Source organism: Antechinus flavipes, chromosome 3 (assembly GCF_016432865.1).
Source record: "Antechinus flavipes isolate AdamAnt ecotype Samford, QLD, Australia chromosome 3, AdamAnt_v2, whole genome shotgun sequence".
Classification (NCBI taxonomy): domain Eukaryota; kingdom Metazoa; phylum Chordata; class Mammalia; order Dasyuromorphia; family Dasyuridae; genus Antechinus; species Antechinus flavipes.
Window position 1 is genome coordinate 614,931,953 of NC_067400.1, and position 25,577 is coordinate 614,957,529.

At 66.1% G+C, this 25,577-nt stretch overlaps 2 protein-coding genes across 4 annotated transcripts in view; both read right to left on the reverse strand.

The window, feature by feature from the left end:
- Positions 1-892: 892 nt before the first annotated feature.
- On the reverse strand, positions 893-15,183 carry EHD2 (EH domain containing 2). Of its 2 annotated transcripts, none has more exons than XM_051989262.1 (6): positions 15,013-15,183; positions 11,309-11,796; positions 10,992-11,089; positions 8,293-8,705; positions 6,576-6,740; positions 893-3,598 (listed from the first exon to the last, which is right to left on the reverse strand). In XM_051989262.1, exons 2-6 carry the CDS (start codon positions 11,719-11,721, stop codon positions 3,047-3,049), a joined length of 1,641 nt encoding a protein of 546 aa, XP_051845222.1. In that variant the 5' UTR covers positions 11,722-11,796; positions 15,013-15,183; the 3' UTR covers positions 893-3,046. The 2 variants fall into 2 exon arrangements, with proteins under 2 accessions (XP_051845222.1, XP_051845223.1); XM_051989263.1 differs by having other exon boundaries at positions 11,309-11,800; positions 15,013-15,105.
- Positions 15,184-18,574: 3,391 nt separating this feature from the next.
- The window catches only part of BICRA (BRD4 interacting chromatin remodeling complex associated protein), a 57,212-nt gene continuing 50,209 nt past the window's right edge, over positions 18,575-25,577 (reverse strand). For both annotated transcript variants that reach the window (XM_051989265.1, XM_051989264.1), the window contains 8 exons: positions 23,857-24,507; positions 23,511-23,685; positions 23,198-23,289; positions 22,629-22,690; positions 21,944-22,092; positions 21,451-21,545; positions 21,030-21,132; positions 18,575-20,575 (listed from right to left, as the gene is read on the reverse strand). In XM_051989265.1, coding sequence (XP_051845225.1) covers positions 19,473-20,575; positions 21,030-21,132; positions 21,451-21,545; positions 21,944-22,092; positions 22,629-22,690; positions 23,198-23,289; positions 23,511-23,685; positions 23,857-24,507 — 2,430 coding nt within the window. In that variant the 3' untranslated portion in view covers positions 18,575-19,472. The remainder of the gene's footprint in view (positions 20,576-21,029; positions 21,133-21,450; positions 21,546-21,943; positions 22,093-22,628; positions 22,691-23,197; positions 23,290-23,510; positions 23,686-23,856; positions 24,508-25,577) is intronic.

Genomic DNA, 25,577 nt, shown 5'->3' on the forward strand with positions numbered 1-25,577 from the left:
CCTGCGCTGGCGCCCGTGGACGCCAGGGGGCTCCCGCCTCCCGGGAAGGGGAAACCCAGCCCCAAGTGTGTGACTTCAGGGGAGGGCGGGGAAGGGCTGCTGGGCTGGGCGGGGAGGGAGCCTTGAAGGAGGGAGGAAAGGAGGGCAGAGCCGGCCCGAGGTTACCCTGGGCTCTCGGCGTGAAATCTTCAGGCTCAGGCTGCCGTTCCCCAGCATCCTCTGGGCCTCTGCTGACGTCCCGCCCTCCGCCGGGAACCTTCCCCAATCTTAGCGCCTTTCCTCAGAGAGCGCCCCCATTTATCCCGCCCCGAGCTCGTTGGCAAGTTAAACCGCGCCCTCTTGCCCCTTTGTATCCCCAGCGCCTGGTATACAGCAGGCGCTTATTCCGTGCTTATAGACTTGACGGCCCCGGTCGTGATGTCTGAGGGTCTGGATTGTGAGGGTCTCGCCTGGATGGGGGGCAGCTCCCGTGGGGGGGGAGGAGGGCTCGTCGCCCTCGCTGCGCCGCCTCCGCTCCGGGCACCTGGTTTCCAGTGAATACGTGTGGGATCCAGCGCACTGTGCGTTAACGCGTGGACGTCCTGTGCGAACCACGTTCTCCGCCGGGTCCCAGGCCCACGTCTGCTTCGCCCAGTGCCCCGGAGCTGGAGCGGGGCCAGCTGGCCCGAGAGCCCGCTCCCCGCCAGGATCTGTTCCCAGGCCCAGGGAGGGACGAGGGGCTGGGCTGGGGTGGAGCCAGGGGGTCCCACAGGAGGGCCAGGGCGGGAAGGGAATGTTAACTTTTCTTTGGAAAATATGTCCCAGCTGGCGGGCGGCCCAGCTGTGAGTCACCGGGCCGGGCAGCCCCTCTGAATCACCCCCCTCCCCCACACAGGGAGGGCTGGGCCCGAGCTGTGAGAAGCACTTTTATTACTGAACATCACACTCTCCCATTACATGGCACCCGGGCTGGGGGCTGCCTCCCTCCCGGGAGGTCTCCCAGCTGACCGCGGGGCGGGGGCGCCGCTCTCCCTCCTCTCGGCCCCTGGGCCTGGGAACTGCTGCTTCTTCCCCGACTGTTCCGAGGCCCAGCGAGGAACCCGAGACCGCTGTTCCCTTGGCAGAGCGGGGCTGGCCGGAGGATGCTGGCTCTCCCTCAGGCCGGGCAGGGCTCCGCGGGGTGGACAAGCCCCTCCCCTCATCCACCCAACCCCCGTGGGGCTGGGCTTCACTTCAGGGGTCAGCCTTGCCACATATGCCGGGCAGCTGAGAGAGGAACCGGTGTCCTCTGGGGGTCTCTAAGCACAGGGGTGTGTGTGAGTGAGTGTGTGTGAGTGTGTGTGTGTGTGTGTGTGAGGGGGGGAGCCCTTCTTTGGGGGATTTTGGGGGGAGGAAGCCCCCACGCTCCCACTCCCATCTCAGGGTCCCCAGGAGGGGAAGGGGACTGGCCCTGGTCACTGCCCTTCCTCGGTGACCCATGCAGACTAAAGAGTTGGGAAGAAATCTTGCCTCAGACCCTCAGACCCCAAGCACATCACTTAACTCGGCCTCAGTTTCCCCATCTGTAATACAAAGGGCGGGATGTGCCGACACCCTTCCATCTGGCTCTTTGGGAAGTGACTCCTGCAGGAGTCGGGCCACAGTCAGGGGGAGGGTGGAAACATGGCCTCTGGAGACCTGGGCCCTCACTGTCGGGCTCCCCTCGTCCTTTGTGGACACACGGGTCGGCTGATGGGGGGGATGCACCACAGAAATAAAGGACCCCCCATTCCATATCACAAATACGGCCGAAGGTCCTCGCCTGAGCTCCATAACTAGACAAGGGCCGGAGACCCCGGGGAATCAGAAGGCAGCTAGCTCCCCGGGCCTGGGTTCTGACGGCCGGGCTGGACGCTCCCGGAGGGACCCGACTGCCGCAATGAGGCCCTGGGCGTCTCTGGACCAGACACCTCGGAGGCGCTGGGACCCGGACCGGAACCCTCCAAGAAACCCAACTCTCTTCCCTCTGAAATCACCCTCCGCTGCTCGGCTCCAGGACAGTCGCCTCCCTCCCAGCCTGATCTCGCCCTTGACCCGGATCAGTGACTGGTGTTGGGCACAGGAGGAGCGGGAGCAGGGAGGGTGGGAGCGAATCTGTGCTCTCCATCCTCCCAGGGCCCCCTTCCCCGCCTTCCATACGGACTCAACGATTGGGGCCTGGAAGGCTCCTTCCCCAGGTCACATACCCCAAACCTGCATCCACTTATTGCACGCACAATGCATATACGCTGAGTGTATACACAGCTTTAAGCCTCGGACTCATTCCCTCTCCTTGGTCCTCATACTGTATCTACCGATCAACCAGGTGTGTGTGAGTGTGAGTGTGTGTGAGTGTGAGGTGTGAGTGTGAGTGTGAGTGTGTGTGAGTGAGTGTGAGTGTGTGAGGTGTGAGTGTGCGAGTGTTGGGGGTGGGACATGTGGAGGCCGCCCTCCCCTCCCCCCCAGCTCCTTGCAAAAGCCCCTTCCTAGGGGGAGGAGGGGGGTGGAGCTGGAGGAGGGAGAGGATGGTTTAGTCCATGGAGCCCTGGGGCCTTTGGAAGTCGTTGGGAAGGGCCTCCTGGGGCCAGGCTGGGGCCTAAGGCTTCACATTTGGGGCAGGTGTGACAAGTAGAGTCTGTCTGAGGGGGGAGAGTGAGGGGTGTGAGGGGCCGGGGCTGGGGGGGAGGAATGGGAAGATGGGGAGGAGACCAAGACTGGGTGTGTGGGGGAGATCCCAAGAGAAGCTTACAGATGGAGAGGAGGAAGCGGGGGAGCGTGGGGAGTTCAGAGGGGGCCGGAGGGGGGCAGCGGGCACGGCGGACACACGGGGGGATAGACAGCGAGGCCGGCTGGGAGCCGGGAGGGGTCCCGGAGACCCAAGGACGGGCAGAGAGCCGGAGACAAAGAAGCGGGGCCCAGGCCGGAACAGACGGGCTCCGGCTGGGAGTGGGGGGCCGGCCGGCCGGGGGATTCACGGCGGGCTCCGAGGGGAGCCGGGGCGTCGGCGGGAGGACGGCGCGGGCCGGCCGGGGGCGGGGCCCGCGGGCGGTCACTCGGCCGAGCCCTTGTGGCGGCGCTTGGAGGGCGGCACCAGGTGCCGCGGCAGGTCGGCGGGCAGCCCGTGGCCCTCCAGCTTGGCCTCGATGAGGTGGCTGGCCAGCGCGAACTCCTCATCGTCCAGCATGCCGTCGCGGTCCACGTCGCTCAGCTTCCAGATGCGGCCCAGGACCGAGTTGGGCAGCTTGGTGCCCACCATCCACGTCTTGGCCTTGGAGCCGCTGAGCTTGCCGTCGGCCGGGGCCAGGTTGTAGAAGATCTCGTCGTACTTGGACTTGTCCTTGGTCACCACCCACTCGGCCTCCTCGTCCCCCTCCTCCCCGCCCTCGCCCAGGGCCTCCCCGGGGCCCAGCTCCACGAAGGGGCCCATGTGGGTGCCCTCGAAGGCCCCGCCCTGCACGCCCACCTCGGGGCTCTCCAGCTCCTCCTGGCGCAGCAGCGGCATCAGCTTGGCGATGTCCTGGGTCAGCATCTCGTCCAGGGCCTCCAGCAGCTTGGGCTTCAGCGAGTGGAACTTGGTGAAGTCGTGAACCATGAGCTGCTCCTGCCAGAGGGACCGGGGGGTCAGAGAGCCGGGGGCAGCGGGGAGGGGGGGGGTCCGAGAGTGGGGGGCGGGGGCAAAGGGCGGGCCGAGGAGGCCGGGGGAAGGGGCGGCCCGCAGGAAGGGGGAGAGAGAGAGAGGGAGAGCGAAGGGACGGAGAGAAAAAGGGAGGGAAGAACGAGTTCCAAGGAGAGATGGGAGAGGGACGGACGGGGAGCGAGTAAAAATGAGGAAGGACGAGGGACAGCAGAGGGAGGCGTCTGGCCCCAGTCCCAGAAGCCTTAGCTCCTTCCCACGCTGCACCCCACATTTCTATGAAAGTCCCCAAGGTTGCCTTCCTGTCACCTCCGCCTCCTCCTCCAGACTAACTGCACTGATTTTTCCCCCTGAGACACTTGGGGGTAAGTGACTTGCCCAGGCTCACACAGCCAGGAATGTTAAGTGTCTGAGGCTAGATTCGAACTCGGGTCCTCCTGACTCCGGGGCTGGGGCTCCTGCTGCCCCCAACTGCCTTGAGATTTAGGTGAGAAGGGGGAGGGGACCCGCCTGTGGATATCCCCCCAATGGAGAGCCACAAAGAAGGAGCGTCCCGGGGAGCAGAACCGAGAAGGGCAAACTCCCCTGCCCGGCCCAGAGGCCCTGGTGTGAGCTACACCCCGGGGCCCAGGACCATCGGGAGGATGGGGAAACGAGGATCCGGAGGAGGCCGGAACAGCAGGGAGGCCGCCGTGGGCCCGGACTGGGGACCGCGGGGAACTGGACGAGGGGTCGGCGGCTGCTCCCTGCCCTTCTCCAGCTGAACGACGCCGTGAATTGCCCTTAATGAGAATTTCAGCTTTCAGAAGGCGAGGAGGGGAAATCCGACCTGCCCGATAGAGAGGAAGCGGGCGGGGGGAAGGAAGGGACCCCGGGGGGAGCGAGCGCCCCCTCCTCGAGTTCGTGACGGAGCAGAGGAAATGGGCCGCCAGGCCCCCGGACCGAGGGGAGGCCCACGCCAAAGGGTCCAGCGGGAAGCTGGGGGAGGCCCCGTGACCGACGGCGCGTCGGGGGAGACCACCCAGAGAGCCGGGAGATGCTCGGGGAGGGCGTTCCCCAGCCACGAAAGGCAAGAGACCCATCAAGAAGGAAGGATGGGAGGCTGGGAATGGCTCACTTAGATTCTGAAAGAAACATATAGAAAATGGAACCAAGGCCAAGGAATGGAAGGAAAAATATAGTCACGATCATGTAAAAAATATGGTCAGGGCACGGGTGGTGCAGTGGAGAGAGCCCCAGCCCTGCAGTCAGGAGGACCTGAGTTCAAATCCGGCCTCAGACACAACCCTTCCTAGCTGTGTGACCCTGGGCAAGTCACTTAACCCCAGTTAACTCAGGGGGGAAAATGCGGACAGGAATGAGAACATTTATGGGCTGAGGGCGGCAAGAGAAAGGAGGGAACAGAAAAGGGTCGGGATTAAGGGGAGGAGTTGTTTTTGTAACATGGAGAGAAAAAGACGTGACGGAGGCTTTGGACGGATGCGCTAGAGACAATCAGCAACAGCCGAGAGTGGGGTGCGCTCGTCTTAATATTCTCCTATTTCCTGGGCGACTTTTAAGCTAGAAGTGAACGACGAAGAGAGAGCTGACGTCCGAGACGGGCAATGAGACGGGAAGCGAGCCCGTGCCCGCCCTTGACGCCCCTGGCCCAGATGAACTTCTTCAGGCCCTTCCCGGCCTCTGGGCCAGAACCAGAGCCAGGGAGCCGCTTTCTCACCAGCGGGATGAGAGCCAGTGAGTTTGCTGTGGAATCCTGGGAAAATTCCCGAAGAGCTCTCTTTAGATGGTGGGCGAGCGCCCAGAGTGACGCAGTGGTCCCCGAGAGCAGTGGGTCTGGGTCAGCTGATGCCGTTTTCTTTTTGAGAGGACGCACAGAGTGACCCATGGGTAGCGTCCGGGACCCCGTGCGGCTGCAGCTTGTTGGGGTCTTAGCAAAGCTTTTCATGGGGAAGTAACGTGAACGGTCTAGGAATGGCTCGACTGGCCAGATTCAAGGAGCTTTTTTTTTTAATTTTAAATTTGTTTTCGGGGTGAAAATTATATTATTTTCAAAATGTTATATTTTGAAAATAATATAATTTATTATTTGCAAAACTGGGCGTCCCAAATGTTTCCTCCCTCCCTTTCTCCCACCCTTAGACAGCAAGTAATCTAAGGTTAAACGTGCGGTTATCAAGGAACTTCCTAATGGCTCCGTGTCACTGTATCTGGGGCTTCTGGGGGTATTCCAGGGATTTGGACTTGACCCACAACATTTTATCAGACTTAGAGGGACAGAGGGCCTGCTCGTCCGCAATCGAGGGGACTTCAAGCTGAGCAGGAGAGAGAATAGCGGAGAGGGACAGGAAAAGAGCAATCGGCTTTGCAAGCTTATGATGGAGGAAGCACGGAAAGCCGGCACTTGTCCTGAGAAGAATCTGAGGGTCCGCGGGGCCCACAAGCTCAGCACCCATCGGTCACGCGGCACGGTGGCCGAGGAAGTGACCGCGGACCCACGGTAAGGGGGACAGAGCTTCCGGAGAGAGCTGACGCCAGCTTCGGACCTGCCCGGAGAACCCGGCTCCATGTCGGACAAGCCCCCGACAGGGCTCGGAACCCACCACAGGGGGGCCGGCTGAAGACTAGGAGACTCGGGGGGAGCCGAGAGGTGTCTCCCCGGGCCGTGCGGGGAGGGAGGCGGCCTGTTTGGTTTGGCTCCGGAGGACGGAACCGAGACCAATGGGCTGCCCGGAGCCTCGCGGTCAGAGAAGGCCTTCTAACCACAAGGGCCGGGCCGCCCCCTGGGCAGGCTGGGAGAACTCCCTTCGGCCCCCCGGGTCCTTAGGGGTCTATGGTCCTGCCCGACGCCCCCTCCCACAGCCCCCGCCCCTTCCCCCGAGGAGTCCTCGGGACCCCCGCTCCAGGGCAGGCTTCCCCGGGCCGCCCATCCCTGAGCCCCGCTGACCTGCATCTGCTCACAGTCGGGGAAGTCCCCGGGGGAGATCTGATGCTCCAGCTGGATCTTGGCGAAGATGATGGGCAGCTTGGTGATGAGCTGCTTCTTCTTGTTCTCCTTCCCAAACACGGAGGGCATCTCCTTCTTCAGGTAGCTGATGATGTAGGCGTGCACCTGGGGGGGCAGGCAGCAGGCTCACCCACGGCCCCTCCCCAGCTCCTGGCATCCAAGAGGCGCCTAATAAGTGCTGCTCCCCTCCAGAGCCCGCCCCTCCCCGAGGCCGGGCCGGAGCCAGTCAGGAGCCCCGGCAGGGAGCAGCCCCCTCTCCACCTTCCGGAGAAGGGGGCAGGCTGCGCAGCCGTCTCTGGGAGGGGACGTAACGACACTGGGAGGCGGAGGGGCTCCGGAGTCAGACTGATACTGGGGCCGAGCCCGGAAAGGTCGTCCCACCGCTCGGGGCTCAAGGAAGCTCCGGGCCGGGGGCTGCAGAGAAAGGGTCCGCAGCTGCAGCAGCAGGGGGGCGCTCTTCCCCCGGGAGCCCGGGCCCACCACTGTAAGTGGGCCCTTAGAGGTTTCAGGGGCAGAGGGATTCCCAGCGTGGAAAGTCCCTCTCCCAGGCCGGGCAGCACCCTTGGTGGAGCCCGCGGCCTCTCGGGGGCAGAATTTCCCCCCAGGCCCTCCCTGCTCTTCAGCCGGCTCCCGCAGGGACGGCACGCTGCTCTCCCCATAACACACGCGAACTGTCATTATCACTATAACCACAAGCAGCAGTTTTCAGTAAATGTCCTACAGGGACGGCATTTGAGCTAAAGTGGAATATTAACCGTACGAGGACGCTCTGAGATTCACAAAGAACTTATGTGGGGTCTGGTCATTTCAGTCTGACTCCAGGTGAGCCCACTTGGGCTGTTCTTGGCAAAGACACGGGAGTGGGTGGCCGTTTCCTTCTGCTCATTTTACAGATGGGGAAACTGAGGCACACAGGGTCAAGTGACTTCCATAAGGTCACAATAGCTAGTGGGTGGCCATTTCCCTCTCTAACTCATTTTACAGATGGGGAAACTGAGGCACCCAGGGTGAAGGCTGAGGGTGGCTTTGAACTTCCTGACTCCTGCTGCCCAGAGAGCCTGGTCTTCAATCTGAGCCTCAGCCAGCCGGGACCGGACCCACACCGTCCGGGGCAGCACCTTCACTTCATGGGGAGCGAGAGGCTGGATGGAGGGGCCCGAGCCTCCTTGCCCTTCTCTGTCTCAGGGCCGCCTCACCCAGCCAGGCAGACGAGGGAGCCGACTCTCCCCCACCCCCACGGCGGGGATCAGGAGAACCCTGTGGACCTGTGGGGTCCCTTCAGGAGCAGCCCAGAGCTCGCTCTGCCTCTGGGGGGGCGGGAGGGCCCGAGGGGGCCGGCGGGGGGCCCAGACTGGGGGGCGGCGGTGAGGAGCGAGGCTCAGTAAGCCCTCTGCGATGGGGGAAGGCAGGGAAATCTGGCAGGGAGGCGGTGGGTGGGGAAAGGGGACTGATGGCTTTCACAGGCAGGAAGGAGGGAAAGGTGCCGGGAAGAGATAAGGGGGGAGGGGGAGCGGCGCCCAGACTCCGGGGTTTCCGGAGCTGCCTCCCGAGAGGGGAGGAGAGCCAGGTGTCCGGGACGCCCAGCCTCCTCCGTCCCACGAGGCTCGGACCAAGACGGGGGGCGGCCTGACCCACCCGGGGGGGGCCCGGGGCTCACCCGGACCAGGCGGGCCCGCTTGACGAGGTCGTTGAGCCTGCGCAGGGCGGCGTGGCGAGGCAGGGCCTGGATGTCCCTGAACAGGTCCTGCTCCTCCAGCTCGAAGAGGCGCCGGTTGTCGGGCACCAGCAGGGGCTGGGCCCAGAAGCTGCCGATGTAGACGCGCAGGACCTCGGGGGCGCCCACCACGCGGCCCAGCGCCCACATGAGCGCCCCGTACACGCGCATCAGCTGCTGCGTCTCCACCAGGTCCGCCTTGTTGAGGACCACGCGGATCTTGTCCTCGTGCCCCCGCAGGGCCCCGATGGCCTCCGAGAACTCGTCGGAGATCTCCAGCTTGTGGGCGTCGAAGAGCAGAATGATGAGGTCCACGCGCTCGGCGAACCAGCGCAGCACGGCGGGGAAGTTGTAGCCTGCGGGAGACAAGGGTGCCCGTGGGGCCGCCGCCTCTGCCTGGCCGGGGGCGCCCGCCCCGAGTGCAGGAGCATCCCCGACCTCCTGGGCCGCCCGCCCAGAGGCATTGTGGGAGTATCCCCATCCCCTCCCTCCCGGGGCCCTCCCCCAGCCCGCCAGGGCAGGAACAGCCATTGTTCGCTCGGGTTGTTCAGGTTTCCTTCGCGGGGAGGGAGCCCAGGGTTTGGGAGGCCCCCCCCGATCCCCCTTCTCGGTTCTCATTCTTCCCACACAATCCCCGGACACAGAACCGGGGGCCCTGAAGGCAGACCATGCACAGGAGATGCCCGCGGTCCTGCCCACGGCTGCCCGGCCCAGCTTGCCCCCCTCCTCCGGGGGCTCCCCCGGCCCCTCTCAGACCTCGGGGGTAAGTGGAGGGGGAGGAAGGGAGCGAGTCATGGGGACCCACCTGCCCTTCCTCCCTCCAACTGGCACCCCACCCTCCCGGCCCAGGAACACACGGAGGCCTGGAAAATGTGTCTCAGGGAGGAAGGGAAGGGAGGCGGGAACACTGAGTCAGGCCGGACCGCTGACCCGGCTGCCAGGGCAACGCACCGAGGCGGGCCGGAGACGCCAGGGCCCCGACGCTGGCCCGCAGGCAGCCCCGGAGCCCCCCGCTCCCGCCTGCGTCCCTCCCCGGGCACCTGGTCTCCAGGCTGGGCGCTGTGGGGGAGGAGGGAACAGGGCTTCCCCGCCCCCCCACCTGGCAAGGGCCTCCCAATCTCTTCTCCAGATGCCTCCAGCCCTCGCCTCCCTCCCTCCCGGGACGGCCCGGGCGCGGGGCCAGGGACACATTAACCCTCCCTCGCCCTCAGCACCCCCTCCCATCTTTAGGCCAGGGGCCAGGAAATGCGTCCTCCCCTGTTCCCTCTGCCCCAGACACCGAGTGCCCCCTTCTCCTCCGGCCGGGCCCGCTCAGGCCCGGGATCTCAGAGGGCCCAGAGCCGCGGGCCGGGGGGAGCCAGGCGTCCGGGCCCGCCATCCAGCTGTGGGGGGTCTCCCCTCCCTGCCTCTCCCCGGGGCCAGATGCAGCCTGAAAACGGCCGAGACCCGAAGGAGAAGGCGGTAAAGGGAGGCCTGACCAGGGAATGGGAGCCGGGGGACCCGGGGGCGCAGGGGGGGGGCGGGCGGGACGTTCCCACATGGCGGCCCCGCCTGCCCCGGCCCGGCCTGGCTCCTCTTATGGTCTGAGAGCCCGGCAGGAATTCGCCCCCCCCCCCCAGCTGTTTATAAATTCCACCAAGGGCTTGGCCCCCACCCAGGACCCAGCGCTGCCCCGCCCAGCCAGGCAGAGGGGAGCCCCACCCCCTACATCTGGGCTCCAGGGGAACAGCTCCCCTCCTCCCCATCCCTGCCCCGATTTCCCACCAGCCTCTGCTCCGCTCTGCCCCCCAGCCGTGTGTCTCTGCCCCCCCCTTCTCTCTCCCTCCCTCCCTCCCTGTCTCTGTGTTTGTGTCTTTTTCTCTGTTTCTCGTCTCTGTCTCTCTCCTCTCTCTCCCTTTGTCGGTCTGTCTGTCCTTGTCTGCTCACCCCACCCCCACTGCCTAGGCCTGGACATGCTCTCGGGCCCCGGCTCCTCACACGTGTTCAGTCCCCCCCCCCCCCCCCACTCCCCAGCGATGAACATGTCCCAACACAGCATCCCGTCCTCCCCTGCGCCCTTCCCGGTTCTTCCCTGACTCCCTGCACTCCAAGTCCCTCCTCCCCGGGCCGCTAGGAGAGCGGGCCCAGGCCCTGGTGCACCCGGGGAGGCGGCGACTCCTGGCTCCCGGAGGTATCCCTCCGCCCGCCCCCCAAGGGTGCAGCAGTGTCTGGGCATCTTCCCTGCCCCCAGAGCAGGCTGCAGCCTGGCCTGCCCCCCACCCCTGTGGCCCCGCCCCTCATGGCCCCCCGCCCCTCCCAGCCCCCCACCCCCCATGGTCCCTCACCCCCGCGGCCCCCCGCCCCTCCCAGCCCCCCCCACTCCCCATGGTCCCCCACCCCCCGCGGCCCCCCCACCTCCCATGGTCCCCCACCCCCCGCGGCCCCCCCACCCCCCATGGTCCCCCACCCCCTGCGGCCCCCCGCCCCTCCCAGCCCCCCCCACTCCCCATGGTCCCCCACCCCCCGTGGCCCCCCTGCCCCTCCCAGCCCCCCACCCCCTGCGGCCCCCCGCCCCTCCCAGCCCCCCCCACTCCCCATGGTCTCCCACCCCCCACGGCCCCCGGCCCCCCACCCCCCATGGCCCCCCGCCCCTCGCGGCCTACCTCGGCTCACTCGTTGCTTGGCCCCAGACAGGATGCCCGGGGTGTCGATGATGCTGATGCTCTCCAGGACTTGGTTGGGAAGATGAGCGCACATGAACCTGGGGAGAAGAGGGGCCAGGGCAGGGTCAGGGGCCAGAGAAGAGGGAGCTAGAACGGGGCTCCCGGGGGAGGAATCATGGGACGAGGGGGGACTGAAGGGGGGAGACGCGGGGAGACGGGAAGGGACAAGGGGAGAGCGCTGGGGGAAAGAAGGGGCATCGGGGAGGAGAGGGCAGGGGAAGGCTTGGGGGGAAGGAGGCACGTGATCCGGGGAGCACCTGTTGAGGAAGGTGTTCCCGAAGGGGTTGAGCTTGCGGAAGGGCTTGTCCGGGTCCACGACGAGGGCGTTGCCGGGCATGGTGCCCTCGGTCTCCCCGTGCATGACGGCCACGAAGCAGTCGGTGGTGGGCTCGGGCCCCACGCGGGAGCCCGGAACCTCCTGCTCCAGCAGGTACTGGATGAAGCTGGTCTTGCCCGTGCTGTACTGGCCGGCCACCAGCACCATGGGCTTGCCGTCGAAGTCGGCGTCCTCCAGGGCCGGCGAGTGGAAGGTGCCGAAGCGGTAATGCTCCTCCAGCGGCAGCAGCTTGGCCCGGTACAGCTCCTTGAGCGCCGTGGTCACCGTGCGGATGGCCTCAGCCCGCTGGCCCCGGGCGGCCCCGCCGCCCCCGCGCTTCAGCCAGCTGAACATGGCGCGAGCGTCTGACGGAGAGGTGACTGCGGGCGGCGCGGGCCAGGGAAGGCCCGCAGACGGACGGAGGGAGGGCTGCCTGGGGGAGGAGGAACACGTTGCATTATGGGGGCTGGGCGTGCCGCAGAGGGAGTCCGGGTCAGGGTGAGCCTGGCTCTTCCACGGCCCGTGACCCTGCCCCGGACCGTCCTCGGCTAATTCTGCAGGCCCGTTTCCCAGGGCTGCGTCCAGGCCCATGGGGGGATGCCTGGAGCCAACGGGGGGTTACCTGGAGCCAACGGGGGGTTACCCGGAGCCAACGGGGGGTTACCCGGAGCCGACAGGGGGGCACCCGGAGCCGACATGGGGGTACCCGGAGCTGACGGGGGGATACCCGAAAAGCGCTTGGCAAACTGTAAAGCGCCCGTGAAAGCGGCTCTTCTCATTCAGATAATTAAGAGAAATCAGTGAATAAGCACATGGATTAATGAATCGGCCAGTCCGGTCCCCCAGCCCCGAATCAAAAAGCCCGAGACTTTGGTCGGCTCTCAGAAGGCCGTGGCAGCCGGGGCAGGAGGCAGGGGCTGAGCCCATTCCCGGACTCGGTCTGATCGCATCAGAAGCGTCATGGGGGCCAGGGCAGGCTCGTCGGGACGGCGGATGGCCCGGAGCCCCCGCTGCCCTCGTGTAAACCCACTGGAAGAACTTGGAACCGTTAGACCAGAAGACCTGGGCTCGAGGTCCCAGATTGATCCTGCTTGGCCCCGGGTGGCAAAGCTGGGAGCTTTGGGTGGAGGCCACAGAGAGGCTGATCCAGGCTAATAGCAGGAAAAACCTCACTAGTGATGAGGGCTCAGGACCATACTGTCCAGAGAAGGGCGAGCTTAGGGCGGCTAAGGCTAACGTCACTGCTCTGAACATCCTGTTTCCTCATCAGAAAAATGGGCACGATAATACTAGGGGCACTTGCTGGGAATGGTTCCCGTGAAGCGAGTGCTTTGCGAACCTGAAGCAGTTGCTGGGCTCGCATCATTCTTATTCTTATTAATGAGAGGACGTCACTTGGCCATTTCTCTTAGATCAAGGCCCTTGCGTTGTTGTCATTACTGTTGTTATCTCGTTAGATTTTTGGATGGGGCTCGGGAAGAAATGACGAGAACACGTCACCGTCCCGCTCTCATTCTCGGGCTCTTCAGTCTCTTGAGCGAATGGCAAAATGCTTGTAAGTGAGCGAGAGGCTCTGGGACGGGGCGTTACGGCCGGCGGCTCTTCCTGCCAAGGGCTTCCTCCTTCACTGGAGGGTCAAAACCTGAGGAGCTAAAAATAGGCCACTAGAGAAACAGGTAAGAGTCAGGGAGGGATGAATGAGTAGGCAGAGGGCTTCTGGGAAGAGGATGATAGAAGGGGGAATAAGAAAGGGGAGGGAGGGAGAAGAAAGAGAGACAGAGAGACAGAGAAGGAGGAGAGAGGAGGGAGGGAGGAGGAGGGATGAGAGAGACAGAATCAGAGAAACAGAGATGAGAGAGGGAGGCAGGCAGAGGATGGATGGATAGAAGATTGCCTGAGGGGAAGATACAGGAAGCATATGGATGGTTGGAAGGATGGCCAAAGGAAGAGAGGGCCAAGAAGTTGCATGGGGAGGATGGAGAGTAGATTGGAAGGAGAGAAGGGTCTGGAGGAGAGGTAGATCAGGAAGAGAGCTGATGAAAGGCAGAGCTACAGAGAGGAGGCTTTTCCCTCAGCATCCCACGTCAATCACAAGTATTTATGAAGTGCCTACTGTGTGCCAGATGCTGCTACCTGCAGAGTCAAAGGAAGGCAAGCAGCCGAGTTTCCGGTGGGGGGGGGGGGGGGGAGGGCACCTAAGGGTTCTGCTTCCTATTCTTCCCACTGGGGCGATGGACTCGTGCTCAGTCCCCCATGGTCCCCCTCTTCTTGGGCCTGCTTCCCTCCTAACTCATTCAGGGTGAGGAGAACGGCTCCCTCCCGCCGGTTACCACATCACCGAAGGGCCTCTGGTCGCCCAGGGCGGCGGCCCCACCCTCTGTTTTTGCCCCAGGTGCGATAATTCCCGCGATGGAGGGCTCGAGAACAGGGCAGGGTGCACGGAAGGGGCCCCAGCGTGGGCAGCTCCTCGCTGACCAGTCAGTCAGGAGCCGAAGGGAGATGGGCCCTGGGCTCTCATTGGCAGGAGGGGCACCAGGCCAGGCAAAGCCTCCATGGGCACAGAGCCTCCTCCAGGCCCCGCTTCTTCTGCCCTCCTCCCCCTCCTCCTGCGCTTTTCCTACACCCCCTCCTCATTTCACCTGCTTCTCTGGCCCTTCTCCCCCAGAATCCCGCCCCACTTCCCCTCAATCTCCCGCTGCCCCTCACTGGCCTTCAGTAGAGGAAGGGGGGGATCCTATTCTTTCTAAGGTCTGTTGGGGTCTCTGAGAGCTCTGGGGGCTCCCTGGGGGAAGGGAGGGGGCAGGAGACAATAAGGGGACGGGAGAGCCGGAGGGGCGCCAGGGGCCGAAAGAGGAGTCGGCCCAGAAGGCTCTGGAGAAGGGAAGGGAGCGAAAGGGCGACGGGCTCCCCGCAAAGCCCCTGGTCCCGGCGGACTCCGCGGAGGGAGGGGACCGGGTCGGCGGGCGAAGCGCAGAGGTGGCAGCCGATGGGGGCGGGCCAATTACCTGGGGAGGCCGGAAGAAAGCGGCGAAGGGCTGCCCGGACGAGGGGGGCAGGGAGCAAAGGGGGGGGGAACCAGGACCTCGGAGGGGACGGCGGCCCCGAGGGCTGCCCGGAGGCGGGGGCCGGAGCCGCGACGCATCCCGGGACGCGCGGTGCAACCCGCTCATTTAACGGGAGTAACGTCAGTGTGGGAGGCGAGGCTTCCACCGGGTCCCCGAGTCCAGATTTCGGGGCTTCCACAGGTGGGGGGAACGCGGAGGAGGTGCGGACGGAGGCTGCAAACCTCGGGGCTGGAGGCGGGCGGGCCCCACTCGCGCTAGCCCCCGACGGGCTGCCTCAGGTCCCCCTTCGGGACAGCGAGAGGCGCGAGCCCCCGCGCCCTAAAGCCCTTTCCCGCTCTGCGGGAGTGGGGGGGGTAGTCTGAAGATGGGGGCTCGGGGCAGGCTCCCGGGTTCTGGGAACAGGGGAGTGGGAGGGGGCGGGGGGGGCAGGGAGGACTCGGGGCGCCCGCGGCAGCCGCAGGCTCCGGAGGGATAGCGGAGGGGAGGGAAGATGGCATTGGGCAAAAGGGGAGAGAGGGAAAGGTCGGGAGGGAGGCGCGGAGGCTGAGGGATGGGGCGCCGAGGGCGGAGGGGGACCCACCGAGCAAGGGCGCAGGCGGGAGCCCAAGAAGCGGTCCTGTCCCGGCCCGCCTCGGCCTGTCCGGTCCGATGGGGTCCCCGCTGGGCTAGGCTGGTCGGGGGGCACTGGGCGCGGCTGCCGTCCGCTGTCCTGTCTCCGTCTGAGCCCGGGCGGGCGGGGCGCAGGGGAGGAGGGGAGGAGGGAGGGGCCGGGCCGGCCGCCGCACCCTCCCCTCTGCTCCCCGTCCTCCCCTCCCCGGCGCCCCCACACGGCCTCTGCCGCCCCCTGCCGGGCGGCCCAGCCTCCTTCCCGACTCGGCTGCTCGGGAGCCGGCTCTCCGTCCCTCTGCCCCTCCTTCCCCCCGTCCCGCCGGTGGTCTTCCTCTGGCTGGGAGCGCTTCCGAGGCCCCGTGGAGGAGCGGGTGGAGGAGCGGAGGGAGCACCGGAGGGGCCGATGTATGACCCCTCGGCAGGTGCACCTCTCTCCGAGTCTCAGTTTGCCCATCTGTAAAGTGGGGTCAGTTAGAGCCGCCGTCTTGGCCCAATGGCTAGAGAACAAGCTGGAAGTCAGGAACATCAAGGTTCCAGGCCTTCCTCTCGCACCTGGTGAGGAAAGGAGGAAGGGAGGGGGAAGGAAGGAGGGAGGGGAAAAGGAAGGAAGGAAGGGAGGGAGGAAGGAAGGAAGGAAAGAGGGAGGGAGGGAGAAAAGGAGGAAGGGAGGGAGGGGAAAAGGATGGAAGGAAGGGAGGGAGGCAGGGAAGAAAGAAGGAGGGAGGGAGGAAGGGAGGGAGGCAAGGAGGAAGGGAGGGAGGGAGGGAGGGGAAAAGGAAGGAAGGAAGGGAGGGAGGGAGGAAGGAAGGAAAGAGGGAGGGAGGGAGAAAAGGAGGGAGGGAGGAAGGATCAATTCAGAACTTACTCTGTGCCCGGCATGATGCTGAGCTCTGGGGGTGTGAACACCAGCAAAAAATAACGGTGGAGGGAGTTTCTTCCCCTTTCGCTAACGAACCCCAGACCGGATAACAAAAAAGCGGGGAGCTAAAGGGGGGCGTCTCCTGCAGCGCCCCGAGTCAGTATCTATGAGGGCGCAGACACCGACTCCGAGCAAAAGCCGGGCTCCCGCGGCCTCTCGCAGACTCACCTCCCGCTGGCTTCTAGGCCCGAGGGGAGAGAAAGCTGTTCCTGCCCCGCCGGGAGGGGGAGAGTCTGAGCTCGCGGCCGTATTTACTCTGACCCGTTCTCCCTCCCCTCCTTCCCCTTTCTCTCTCCCAGCCATATTCCCTTCTCTCTCCCCTTCCTCCTTCTCCCTTCACTCGCTCCCCTTCTCCCTCTCTCCCCCTCCCCGCCCCCATTCTCTCCCTCCGCGCACACGCATCTCCCGGACCGCGGGGGTCTGTCCGCTCCCTCATCCCCGTGTGTCGCCGGGCGGGGCAGGAGCCGGTGCTACGTTCGGCTGCCTCCATGTGGAGCCCCCCGAGTCCCCGCCGGCTCCCGGACCTGGGCCGCTGTCAGCACCAGAGGCCCTTGGGGGCTTCCCGTGAGCGCCCCCGAGGCCGCCCCCCCCCAGGCCCCCGGAGTTCAGTGCAGAGTCTCATTGCCGATATTCTCATGGGGGGGAGCCCCCCGTGGCTGTCAGGGGTGTAGTTCCCGACTCATCCGGGGCCTTCTCATCCTGTGCTGCTCCAGGCAATTTGGGGTGACCGAAGCCCCTCCCCAGTGCCCCCCGCCCCCCGCGGGCCGGAGTCTCGTCTCTGGGTCTACATTTGACACTGGGAGAGAGAAGGCCCAGGCTGGAGCCCTGCCCTGGTCACAGGCTGGCGGGGGAGGGGAGGAGGCACTGGCACAGGGTTCTAGGTGATACAGCAGCCGCCTCCCCATCTCCCCCACCCCCCATCACCCCGGGTCCCAGTTAGGGGCTTCGCAGACCCTCTGCCCGGGCCTTGTCCCTGAAACAAAACAACAGAATTTCCCAACTGTTCTGTGCCCAGACTGTGGCCCGAAATCCCCACGCGAGGCGGTGGGGAAGCATCAGTAACCACGGGGCGTCTCTTGTGTCTGGCGATGCTCACAGACGTTATCCCGCTTAGAACCTCCGCCACCTGGGGGGCTGCTCCCCACTCCCTCCCCCCCTCACCGTACAGAGGAGAGCGCTGAACTCCCCGGAGGCCGGCCACCCACCTGCAAGCCCGGCTCACTCGGGCCTTGGCTCTCCCGACAAGACCCTGCTTTTGTTTCCATCTCCCACAATTCTCCCGAAGGCCGAGCTGGCCGGCGCCCTCCAGACATCCTCATTGGCCCCGTCTGAGGGACCCCGACTTCTCCCTAATTGGCCCGTGTCTGTCCGTGTCAGCAGGACGCCTCCCTGCAACTTCCCCAACGATTTCTGGACACGGAACCCCGCGTGGTTCCCCCCCTCCCCCGAGGTCCTTGCTCTCCTGGTCACTCCCTCAGACTGAGTTGGAAGGGACCCTGATGGCCAAACCTGAGGGGCAGCGGGTGGCGCAGTGGCGAGAGCACTGGTCCCGAAGTCAGGAGGATCCGAGTTCAAATCCGGCCCGACACTTAACGCTTCCTCACTGTGGGACTCTGGGCAACTCACTTAATCCCAACAGCCTCAACCAAAACCCCCCCAAAACCGAGGTCCACAGTGAGCAGCGTCTGAGGAGGGGTTTGAAGCCCCAGATCATCAGAGCCCAAGATTTCCCTTCTTTCTCTGCTTCTGATTCCAAGGTCACTGGTCAACTTTCCATTCAAGGCTCCCCCTATTTCTCCCCCTGAGCCTGGCCAGGCGAGCAGTTCCTAGTCGCCCCCCCTGATCGGCCCGGGGCGTTCGACCTGAGCCATTTGGGATGTCTGGGCGACCCAGAGACTCCTGGGAGCTTCTCTGCTGGTGCTGGATTCCCTGTGTTCCTGGGCCTCCGACCTCCAGGGGGGCCTCTTAGTCACCCCCCCCCCCCCCAGTTCTGCCCCTACAAGCCGTTCGTCCCTGGCCACCAGCGCCCCCTTGTGTCGCCCTCTCCACCGTTTGTGTTCTTCACAAGAGTCTAGAGCTGCCCACGACAGTCACTGGTTTGCTTTTGGCGGAGAGCTCCAGCTTCCCCCGAGGCTGCACCAGTTCCTCTTCCTTCCTCCCTTCCTTTCTTGAAGCGCTCAGGGTTAAGGGATGTGCCCAGGGTCCCACAGGCAGGACGTGTGTAAGGCCGATCTGCACCCGGATCCCCCCGACTTCGGGGCTGCCCCTCACATTTATTTCTAAGTGAACCCTTCACCTCCGTCACCCCCAGCCCCCCAACCCCCGTCTCTTTTCTCAGAGAGCGGCTGCCGAGGCCGAACGTTGCGGCGCCGAGTGTGGCCGCGGCTTCTGGACTCCGGGCGAGTCGGTGCGAAGTGGGAGGCGGGAGGCGGCAGGTGGGTTACGGCTGCTCCGCGGGGGCCGAGTGCCGGGAGCCTCTCCCGGGCCTTCTCCGCCAGCCGATGCGCTGCCACGGCACTCCCCCTTGGAGATGCTGAGGGAGGGCCCCGTTCCCACCCCCCGCCCCCTCCCCTCCCGGACCAGAAAGAAGGGAGCGGAAGCGGCAGGGCCCGGGTCCCGGTTTAAAAAGAGGACTGGCTTTAATTTACAGGGGAATACTAAATGTACAGGATTCCTTAAAAAATCGTTATACACAATAAATACAGTACAAAATATGTTACAGTACTAGTTTGTCTCCGAGATCTCAAAGCCCGGCGGGGGGTGGGAGGGCGGGAAGGGCCAGTGGTCTGCTTCGGCTTTGGGAGACACTCCGAGCGGGGGCGGGGCGGCGCGCGCCCGCGCACTCACACACGCACGCACACGCACGCACACGCACGGACACACACGCGGAGCTCCCCGGGGGGCGGGCAGCCGCCCCGGCACGAAGAGCCGCCCTGGGAGGCACGGTGGTGCGAGGAATCTGGCGAGCGGGGGCGCCCGGCTCTCGATCCGCTCGGGGTGTAAAGCACTTAGCCCAGTGCCGGCGCGCAGTAGGCCCGTGATAAATCCGCTTCCCTCTCTTTGGACTGCGTGGTCCCGAAGGTTCTCTCCCTGCTCTCTCTCGCTCGCTCTCACACAGACACACGGACGTACACACAGTGGCAGTAATCGGCGTCCCCTCCTCTCCCCTCCCCCGAGCGGGCCCCAGGACCCACTAAGATCACAGGTTGGGGGAGCCGGGGGCTCCCAAAGGGACCTTGCTCGTTTGCTCCACGGGCTCCCCCCAACCCCCGCCTCTTTTCTTAGTGTTTTGGGGCTGGAGCCGGGTTGGGGGGGGAGGCGATAAATCGAATAACTTAGGAAAGAAACAGCGAATTGTTCGGGGGAGGGGAGAAGAAGGGCAAACCCTGGTCTGACCCTCCCTGGGGGTTAGAGGTCAGAGGTGGGGGCAGCGGGCTGGCGATCTCCCCCAGAGTCCTCAGGGTCATCTGCGGGGGGATCACGGGCGAGGGGGGCGGGGGGAGAATCTGCTGTTATCTATTCAACGTCCTGGCCCCCAGGCCGCCGTTGTGGCTGGGGCCCAGGTAGCCGTCAGGCCGGTGCAGGGGCGGGGAGGCAGCGGTGGTGGTGGCGGCCGGGTGGGGGTATGGGGGGCCGCCCGTAGTCCGGCCCGAGGGCTGAGGGGCCGCCTGCTGGAGGTTGAGGATGCTGTCGATGGCGCTCTGCAGATGCTCTGTCAGAGAGTCGTCCTGCGGGCTATCGCTCGAGAAGCTGGCGTTGTCCATGTCCGGAGACTCCGATTTGCGCCTCTTGGCCGGCGGCAAGGGCGGCGCCTCCCAGGCGGGCTCGGCCCCGGCCCCAGGCCCGGGCCCGGCGGTCCCCACCTCCAGGGGCGCCTTCATGACCCGCTGGTACAGCTCGTCCTCCACCTCGGCCAGCTCCCGGATGAGGCCGCCGGGGGCGTCGTCCGGTTTGACGAGGGCCGCCGGGGCCGGGCTCCCCCCCGTGGCCGCCCGCGGGGCCCGGCAGCTGCTGAAGGCATCCACGTTCTCGCGGTAGGTCTTGCGGAGGGGCAGTCGGGGGCACTGAGGGGCGGGCGCGGCCGGCTTCCGCTCCGTGGGCGCGGGGGGGTGCTCCACCGTCCCGTTCATCTGGCCCGAGGAGGCCGGGGCCGGGGGCGGCGGCGGGGCCGGGGGCTCGGCGCCCTTGGGCCCCGGAGACGGGTGGTGGACGGGGTCCAAGGCCGTGTTGTGGACCACCTTGCTGAGTCCGGCCTCCTGCTTTATTTTCAGCTTGAGGCCGATTCGACTCCGAGCCTCGTAGGTCTTGATGGGCGGGCGGCTTCGGGACGGCAGGGGCGTGTCCTCGTCGGCGTCCAGCGAAGAGGCGGCCGAGGAGGAGGAGGAGGACGAGGACGAGGAGGAGGCCCGGGCCCAGGTCACCGAGGGAGAGCCGCCCGCCCCGCCGTGCCGGATCACCAGCTTGGTGGGTGGGTGCGGGGGCAGCTGGGCCGAAGCCCCCGAGGAGGAAGAAGAGAGCGGGGGGTGCGCTGGGGCGCAGGAGAGCCGGTGGGAACTCTGGCTCTCTGAGCCCAGGCCAGGGAGGCCGTGGGGCCTGGAGGAAGACACGTACTCATCTGCAAGGGGGAAGAGAAGGGGCATCACGGGGGGCCCTGGGCCTCAGGGCAGCACACAACGCACCCCTGGAGGTCCCCCAAGTGCTCCCCCTCCTCCTGTACTGGGAGCCCATGAGCATAGGTAACGTCCAGTCTGAACTTCACACCTCCTCCAGCATTCAAGGCTCCCTTAATAGTTGTGGAGCTGAACTGAATAAAAGCCCGCGGCCGGCTGGGATTTACCCGCCTTGTGGGAGGGCCCTCCCATCGGCCCCCGCTCTCCTCCTTTAGGACAGTGGAGGGGGAAGACCCTGGGGGGGGAGGGCAAGAAAGTGCCCCCTTTTCTACAGGGAAGAGGCGCAGGTTCTAGTGCAAAAGCTGGAAAATAGATGGGCCTGTGGGGGCCCCAGGCCCAGGGGGAGAGGCCGGGCCCAGGGCAGGCTGGGAGGCCCCCAGGACAAGGGCCCGGACTCACCCGGCTTTTCCTTGGCCAGCTGCTTGTCCAGGGCCAGCGTGGTTTTCTCTTCTTGGATGAACATGCGGTCGATCATGACCATCTCTGCGGAAGGACTCACCCTCTGGGGAGACAAGGGGCAGAGGTCAGAGCCGGCCTCAGGGAGCCCCGACACCTCTCCCGGCCTCTGCCAGACATCGGCTCTCCAGAGGGCGCTGCCGCCCCCTGGCACACGTGGTGTCAGCGCCAGGCCAGAGGCCCGGGGGGAGGCCCGAGGCCCGGGGGGAGGCCCGAGGCCCGGGGGGAGGCCCGAGGCCCGGGGGGAGGCCCGAGGCCTGGGAGCCTGCTGGGAGGCCGGCTTGGCCAGCCTGGGCCCAGGAGCGTCTGCCTCTCAGGAGGCAGAAGCGGGGGCTGGGGGGGAGCTGGGAGGGGCAGGGCCTACCCGGGACTCCTCCAGGAGCAGCAGGCGGTACTTGTTCAGCATGGCCTGCGTGCGCCTCAGCAGCTGCGTGGAAACTGTCTCAAACTCTTCGTCCACTGCCGGAGAGAGGGCGGAAGCACAGAATCAGTTTCTCTCCCTTTCACCGCAGATAGACACGGTGATGGGGGAAGGGGCGCTGGGGGTGGTCTCTTCCAGGCTGGGGCTGCAGGGCCCTCCTCCCCTCCCCCACCCCATGATGACCCTCAGCTATGCCAGGGACACGGACCCTCGGAAGGCTCAGGAGAGTGACTGGCAAGCCACAGCTTATAAAAACCAAGGGTCCCATTTAACAGATAAGGAAAACTGAGGCCCAGGAAGTCTAGGGGTCCCAAGCCTCCAGGTGAAAGGGACCTCGGAGCAAAGTCCTCCTTGTGCTTGGGAAGCGGAGGTTTGGGGCGCGAGAGGCGACGGCTGGGAGGGGCCGGCAGGGCAGGACCCCGGGGGCGGCCCTCACCTCTTCGATGGTCGTGCGACGAGGGCAGGGCCCCCTGGTAGACGTGGTAGGGCAGCAGGCGGCGCAGGGCGTCCTCAAAGGAGGGGAAGGCCGTCTTGTAATCGGGATGCAGCACGGAGCCCTGGTGCCGATGGAGATGCTCCAGAAAGCTGGGGGCCGAGGGCGAGAGCGGTGAGACGGGGGCAAGCGGAGAGCCGGCGCCCACAAAGGCGGCGGGAACGTGACACGATGAATGTCGTGTCAGCGACGGACAAATTCGGGGAAACTCGGGAGCACTGAGGTGGATGGGAACAAGGGAGGGCGGCGGGCCCGGAACCCGGAACACGGGACGTCGTCCCCCCCGTCACCTGCCACAAGACTGGGAGCATCCCGGGGGGCGCAGTCGCCCCTTCCCCGTACCCCGGCGCCTGGCACACAACGGGCACTTAATAATGGCTTTGCTGATGAACAAAAACTAAAATGATGTGAACTAAACCCACAAGAAGACGCCCCCCCCAAATGCCCCCCAGCTACCGCAGACACTTGTCTGGGAGAAGTGAGTCCGGGCGCCCCCTTCCCTCTCGCAGAGGCGGAGACCATTTTTAACACTGGTCGTGGCCGAGGAGCCGCCGCGTTCCTTCTGTCTGTGTCATCCGCCCCCGGACCCGGCCCGCCCCTGACGCCCCCCAGCCCGGCTCCCACTCACCAGGCCTCCTTGCTGGGCTGCACCGCGGCAGATTTCTTCAGGTTGCTCACTTTGCTCTCGTACTTGGGGGACAAAGGGAGGGAGAGAGGGGCTGAGAGTCCGTCCAGAGCAGGCCCGAATGTCTCCCCGGTGCCCCCTCCACGCCCTCCCTGCCCGCCCCACCACTCGCCCGGAACCCCGGGACATAGGGCCGGGCTGGGCCCCAGCTGGGGGGGCCCCTGGGAAGGCCTGGGCCGGGCCCTGAGCTCACGGCAACGACCGTAGGCTGGGGAGAGGTGGGATGGGGGTGGGCAGGTCCCTGATCCAGCCGAACCCAAGCGGGCATCTCACAGCGTCCCCGGGGCCCGGGGCCCCCCCGTTTCGCTGCAGGGTGACGCTGGAGTTAAAAGCTGGATCTCCTCGTTAGCAACTTCTGAAATGACTCAGCTGCTTGCTGGCCATCTTGCCCCGACTAAGAACGCTCTTGTCCAGGCTGGACGGGCCTCCTGGGGCCCCCACCCCCGGGACGGCGACGGGTGCCCGCCTCTGCCCCGGCCCCCCCAGTTGCCAGCGCCGACCTCTGGGCTTACCTGCCCCGGGGATGGGCCGGCTGACTTTCCCGGCCCGGTGACCACCTTGGCCCCGCCCAGGGCCGGAAGGCCGCTGCCAAATACTTTGCCGTCTGCGGAGATGGAGGGAAGGGCAGCTGAGATGGGGGCACGGGGGTCTCCTGCCCTCCCCTTCCCCCAACCCGGGGTTCTCCCTGTGCAAGGTGGGGTCTCTGTCCCCGGACTCGGCCGCACTTTTCCCCCAAGATCAGGGCCCCCCTTGTCTGCCCCGGGACCGGAGCTCCATTTCTTCCCCCCGGGCCCGGCCTCTCCCTTGCGTCCCCTCCCCACGTACCTGCGCCGGCTGCGGGGGCAGGAGGGTGGCTGGGGGCGGCCTGGGCCCCCGGTGGGGCCTGCCCACTGACCAGGATGGAGGGGGCCGGGCTGGCAAGGGGGCCCAGGGCTGGGGGGGTCTGCTGGGAGGCTGGAGGACCCGCAGCTTTCCCCTGGAGAATGAGCCCGGATGGCACCTGGGGGGCACGAAGGAGAAGTCAGTTGGGGGGGGGGTAAGGATAGGGGGCCCCGGGGACCCTGGCTGGGATGGGGTAGGGGCCCGCTCGCTTCCCCAGAGGAGGGGCTTCTGAGGCTGCAGCCACGCCCAGAGGTGGGACAGGGGTCTCCCACGGGGCCCTCGGGGTCACCTGGTGGAACCTGTCCAGAAGCGGCTTGGGCTGCGCCGCCGGCGTGGCCAGGGCCTGGAACGGGTTGGGCACCATCTGGAAGGTCCGCGGCGGCGGGGGGGCCGGAGGCTGCGGAGGGGGCTCTGGAGCGAGGTGGACCGTGGGCGTGGGCGTGGGGGGCTTGAGGGGCACTTGGCTCGGGGCAAATTGGAGCTGGAAGTGGGGCGAATTTGAGTGAGGGGCTTCCGGGGGCGCCGAGGCAGGCAGCCTGGGAGCGGTGTCGGAGGTGGGGGTCGCCAACTGGGCCTGCAGGTGTGGAGGGGGAGGGGCGGGGCCCTCGGGGGGCTGAGAGGGGGGTCGCAGCGGGGGGGTCGGGGCCGTGGTGGGGGCCGGGGTCGCGGCCCCATGGGGGGAAGGCCCCAGGGGGTTCTGGATGACAAAGAGCCCAGGCAGGGGCTGAGGCGGCGGGCAGGGGTGCAGGGGGGGCTCTGAGGGAGGCCGGGACACACTCTGGGGCTGGGAGGGGGGACGCGAGTGGGGCCGGGAGGGGGGCCTGGAGGGGGGCCGGGCAGGGTGGGGGGAAGGCAGGTGAGGGCTGTCGCCCAGCGGCGGCGGGTGAGGTAGCGAAGGGGAGGAGGAAGCCCCTGGGACCTTCTGCTGAGCGGCCGAGATCTGGACGGGGAAGGAAAAAGCCGGGTCAGTCCTGGACGCCTCCGCGCTCCCTCCGACCCCCTCCACACCAGGTAGAAACTGCCCTTCCCTGTGGGGACCCCCCCCTTCGGCCCCCAAGCCCCTCCTCCCTTACCTCCCTCCCCCCGCCCCTCCTACACCCCCAACAGAAAGAATCAGGATGGGGGTGGGGGGAGGAGAGGGAGCAGCGGGGGAAGCAGACAGCGGCAGGAGGGGGATGGGAAGCACCACGGAGATGTTGCCCCCTCCCCCCGCATCCCAGCCAGATCGAAAGGGGCCGGGGCCCGGGCCGCCTTCTGCTCGCCACATGTGGCGCGCCCGGAGACAGAGGCACAGCTGCAGAGCGCGGTCAAGGTGGAGCTCCTCCGCGCGGCCGATGGGTCTGCATGGGGGGGGGCCATGGACCCCCCCCCCGACCCCTACGCTGGGCACGCCCTCTCTGCCCCCCGAGGACCGTCCCCCAGCCTCACGGGGCCCTCGGTGGTCCGCCCGTGAGGAGGCCGACGTGACGCAAGGCCCGGCTCCCGGCCTCCGGCTGAGGAGGCCCAGTGGTCACTCCCACGGCCCTCGGACCCGCGTCCTCAGGGGCTTTGGGGAATTGGAGGGCCGAGATTCCCCTCGTGGTGGGGGCTGAGGCTCGGGGACCACCCCCCACTTACCCAGACCCTTCCTACTCTGTGGGACCCACAGCAGAGCACAGGTTCCCTGGTGGGGCGTGGCCTGGCCTGGGGGCCCTGACCTAGGGACTGCCGGGGGTCGCACTGGCCTGGGGGGCTGCCCCCCAACACCCCCCCCCCACTCTCTGACCTCCCTTCTCCTGTTCCATACTTGGGAACGCGACTTTTTAAACCCAGAATTGGATCTGAAGTGGATCCCAATTAAATTTAATCTCATTAGAGTCAAAGCTTAATCTTATTAGAGTTAATGCTTAGCTCCCTCCTGAGTCTCAGTGTCCTAATCTGTGTAATGGGCAGGTGACAGTCTGTGTGCGCACTGTGCCACGTGTCCCAAGGACAGCCGGCCTACACGGGGCGCACCGACTATGCGCTCGG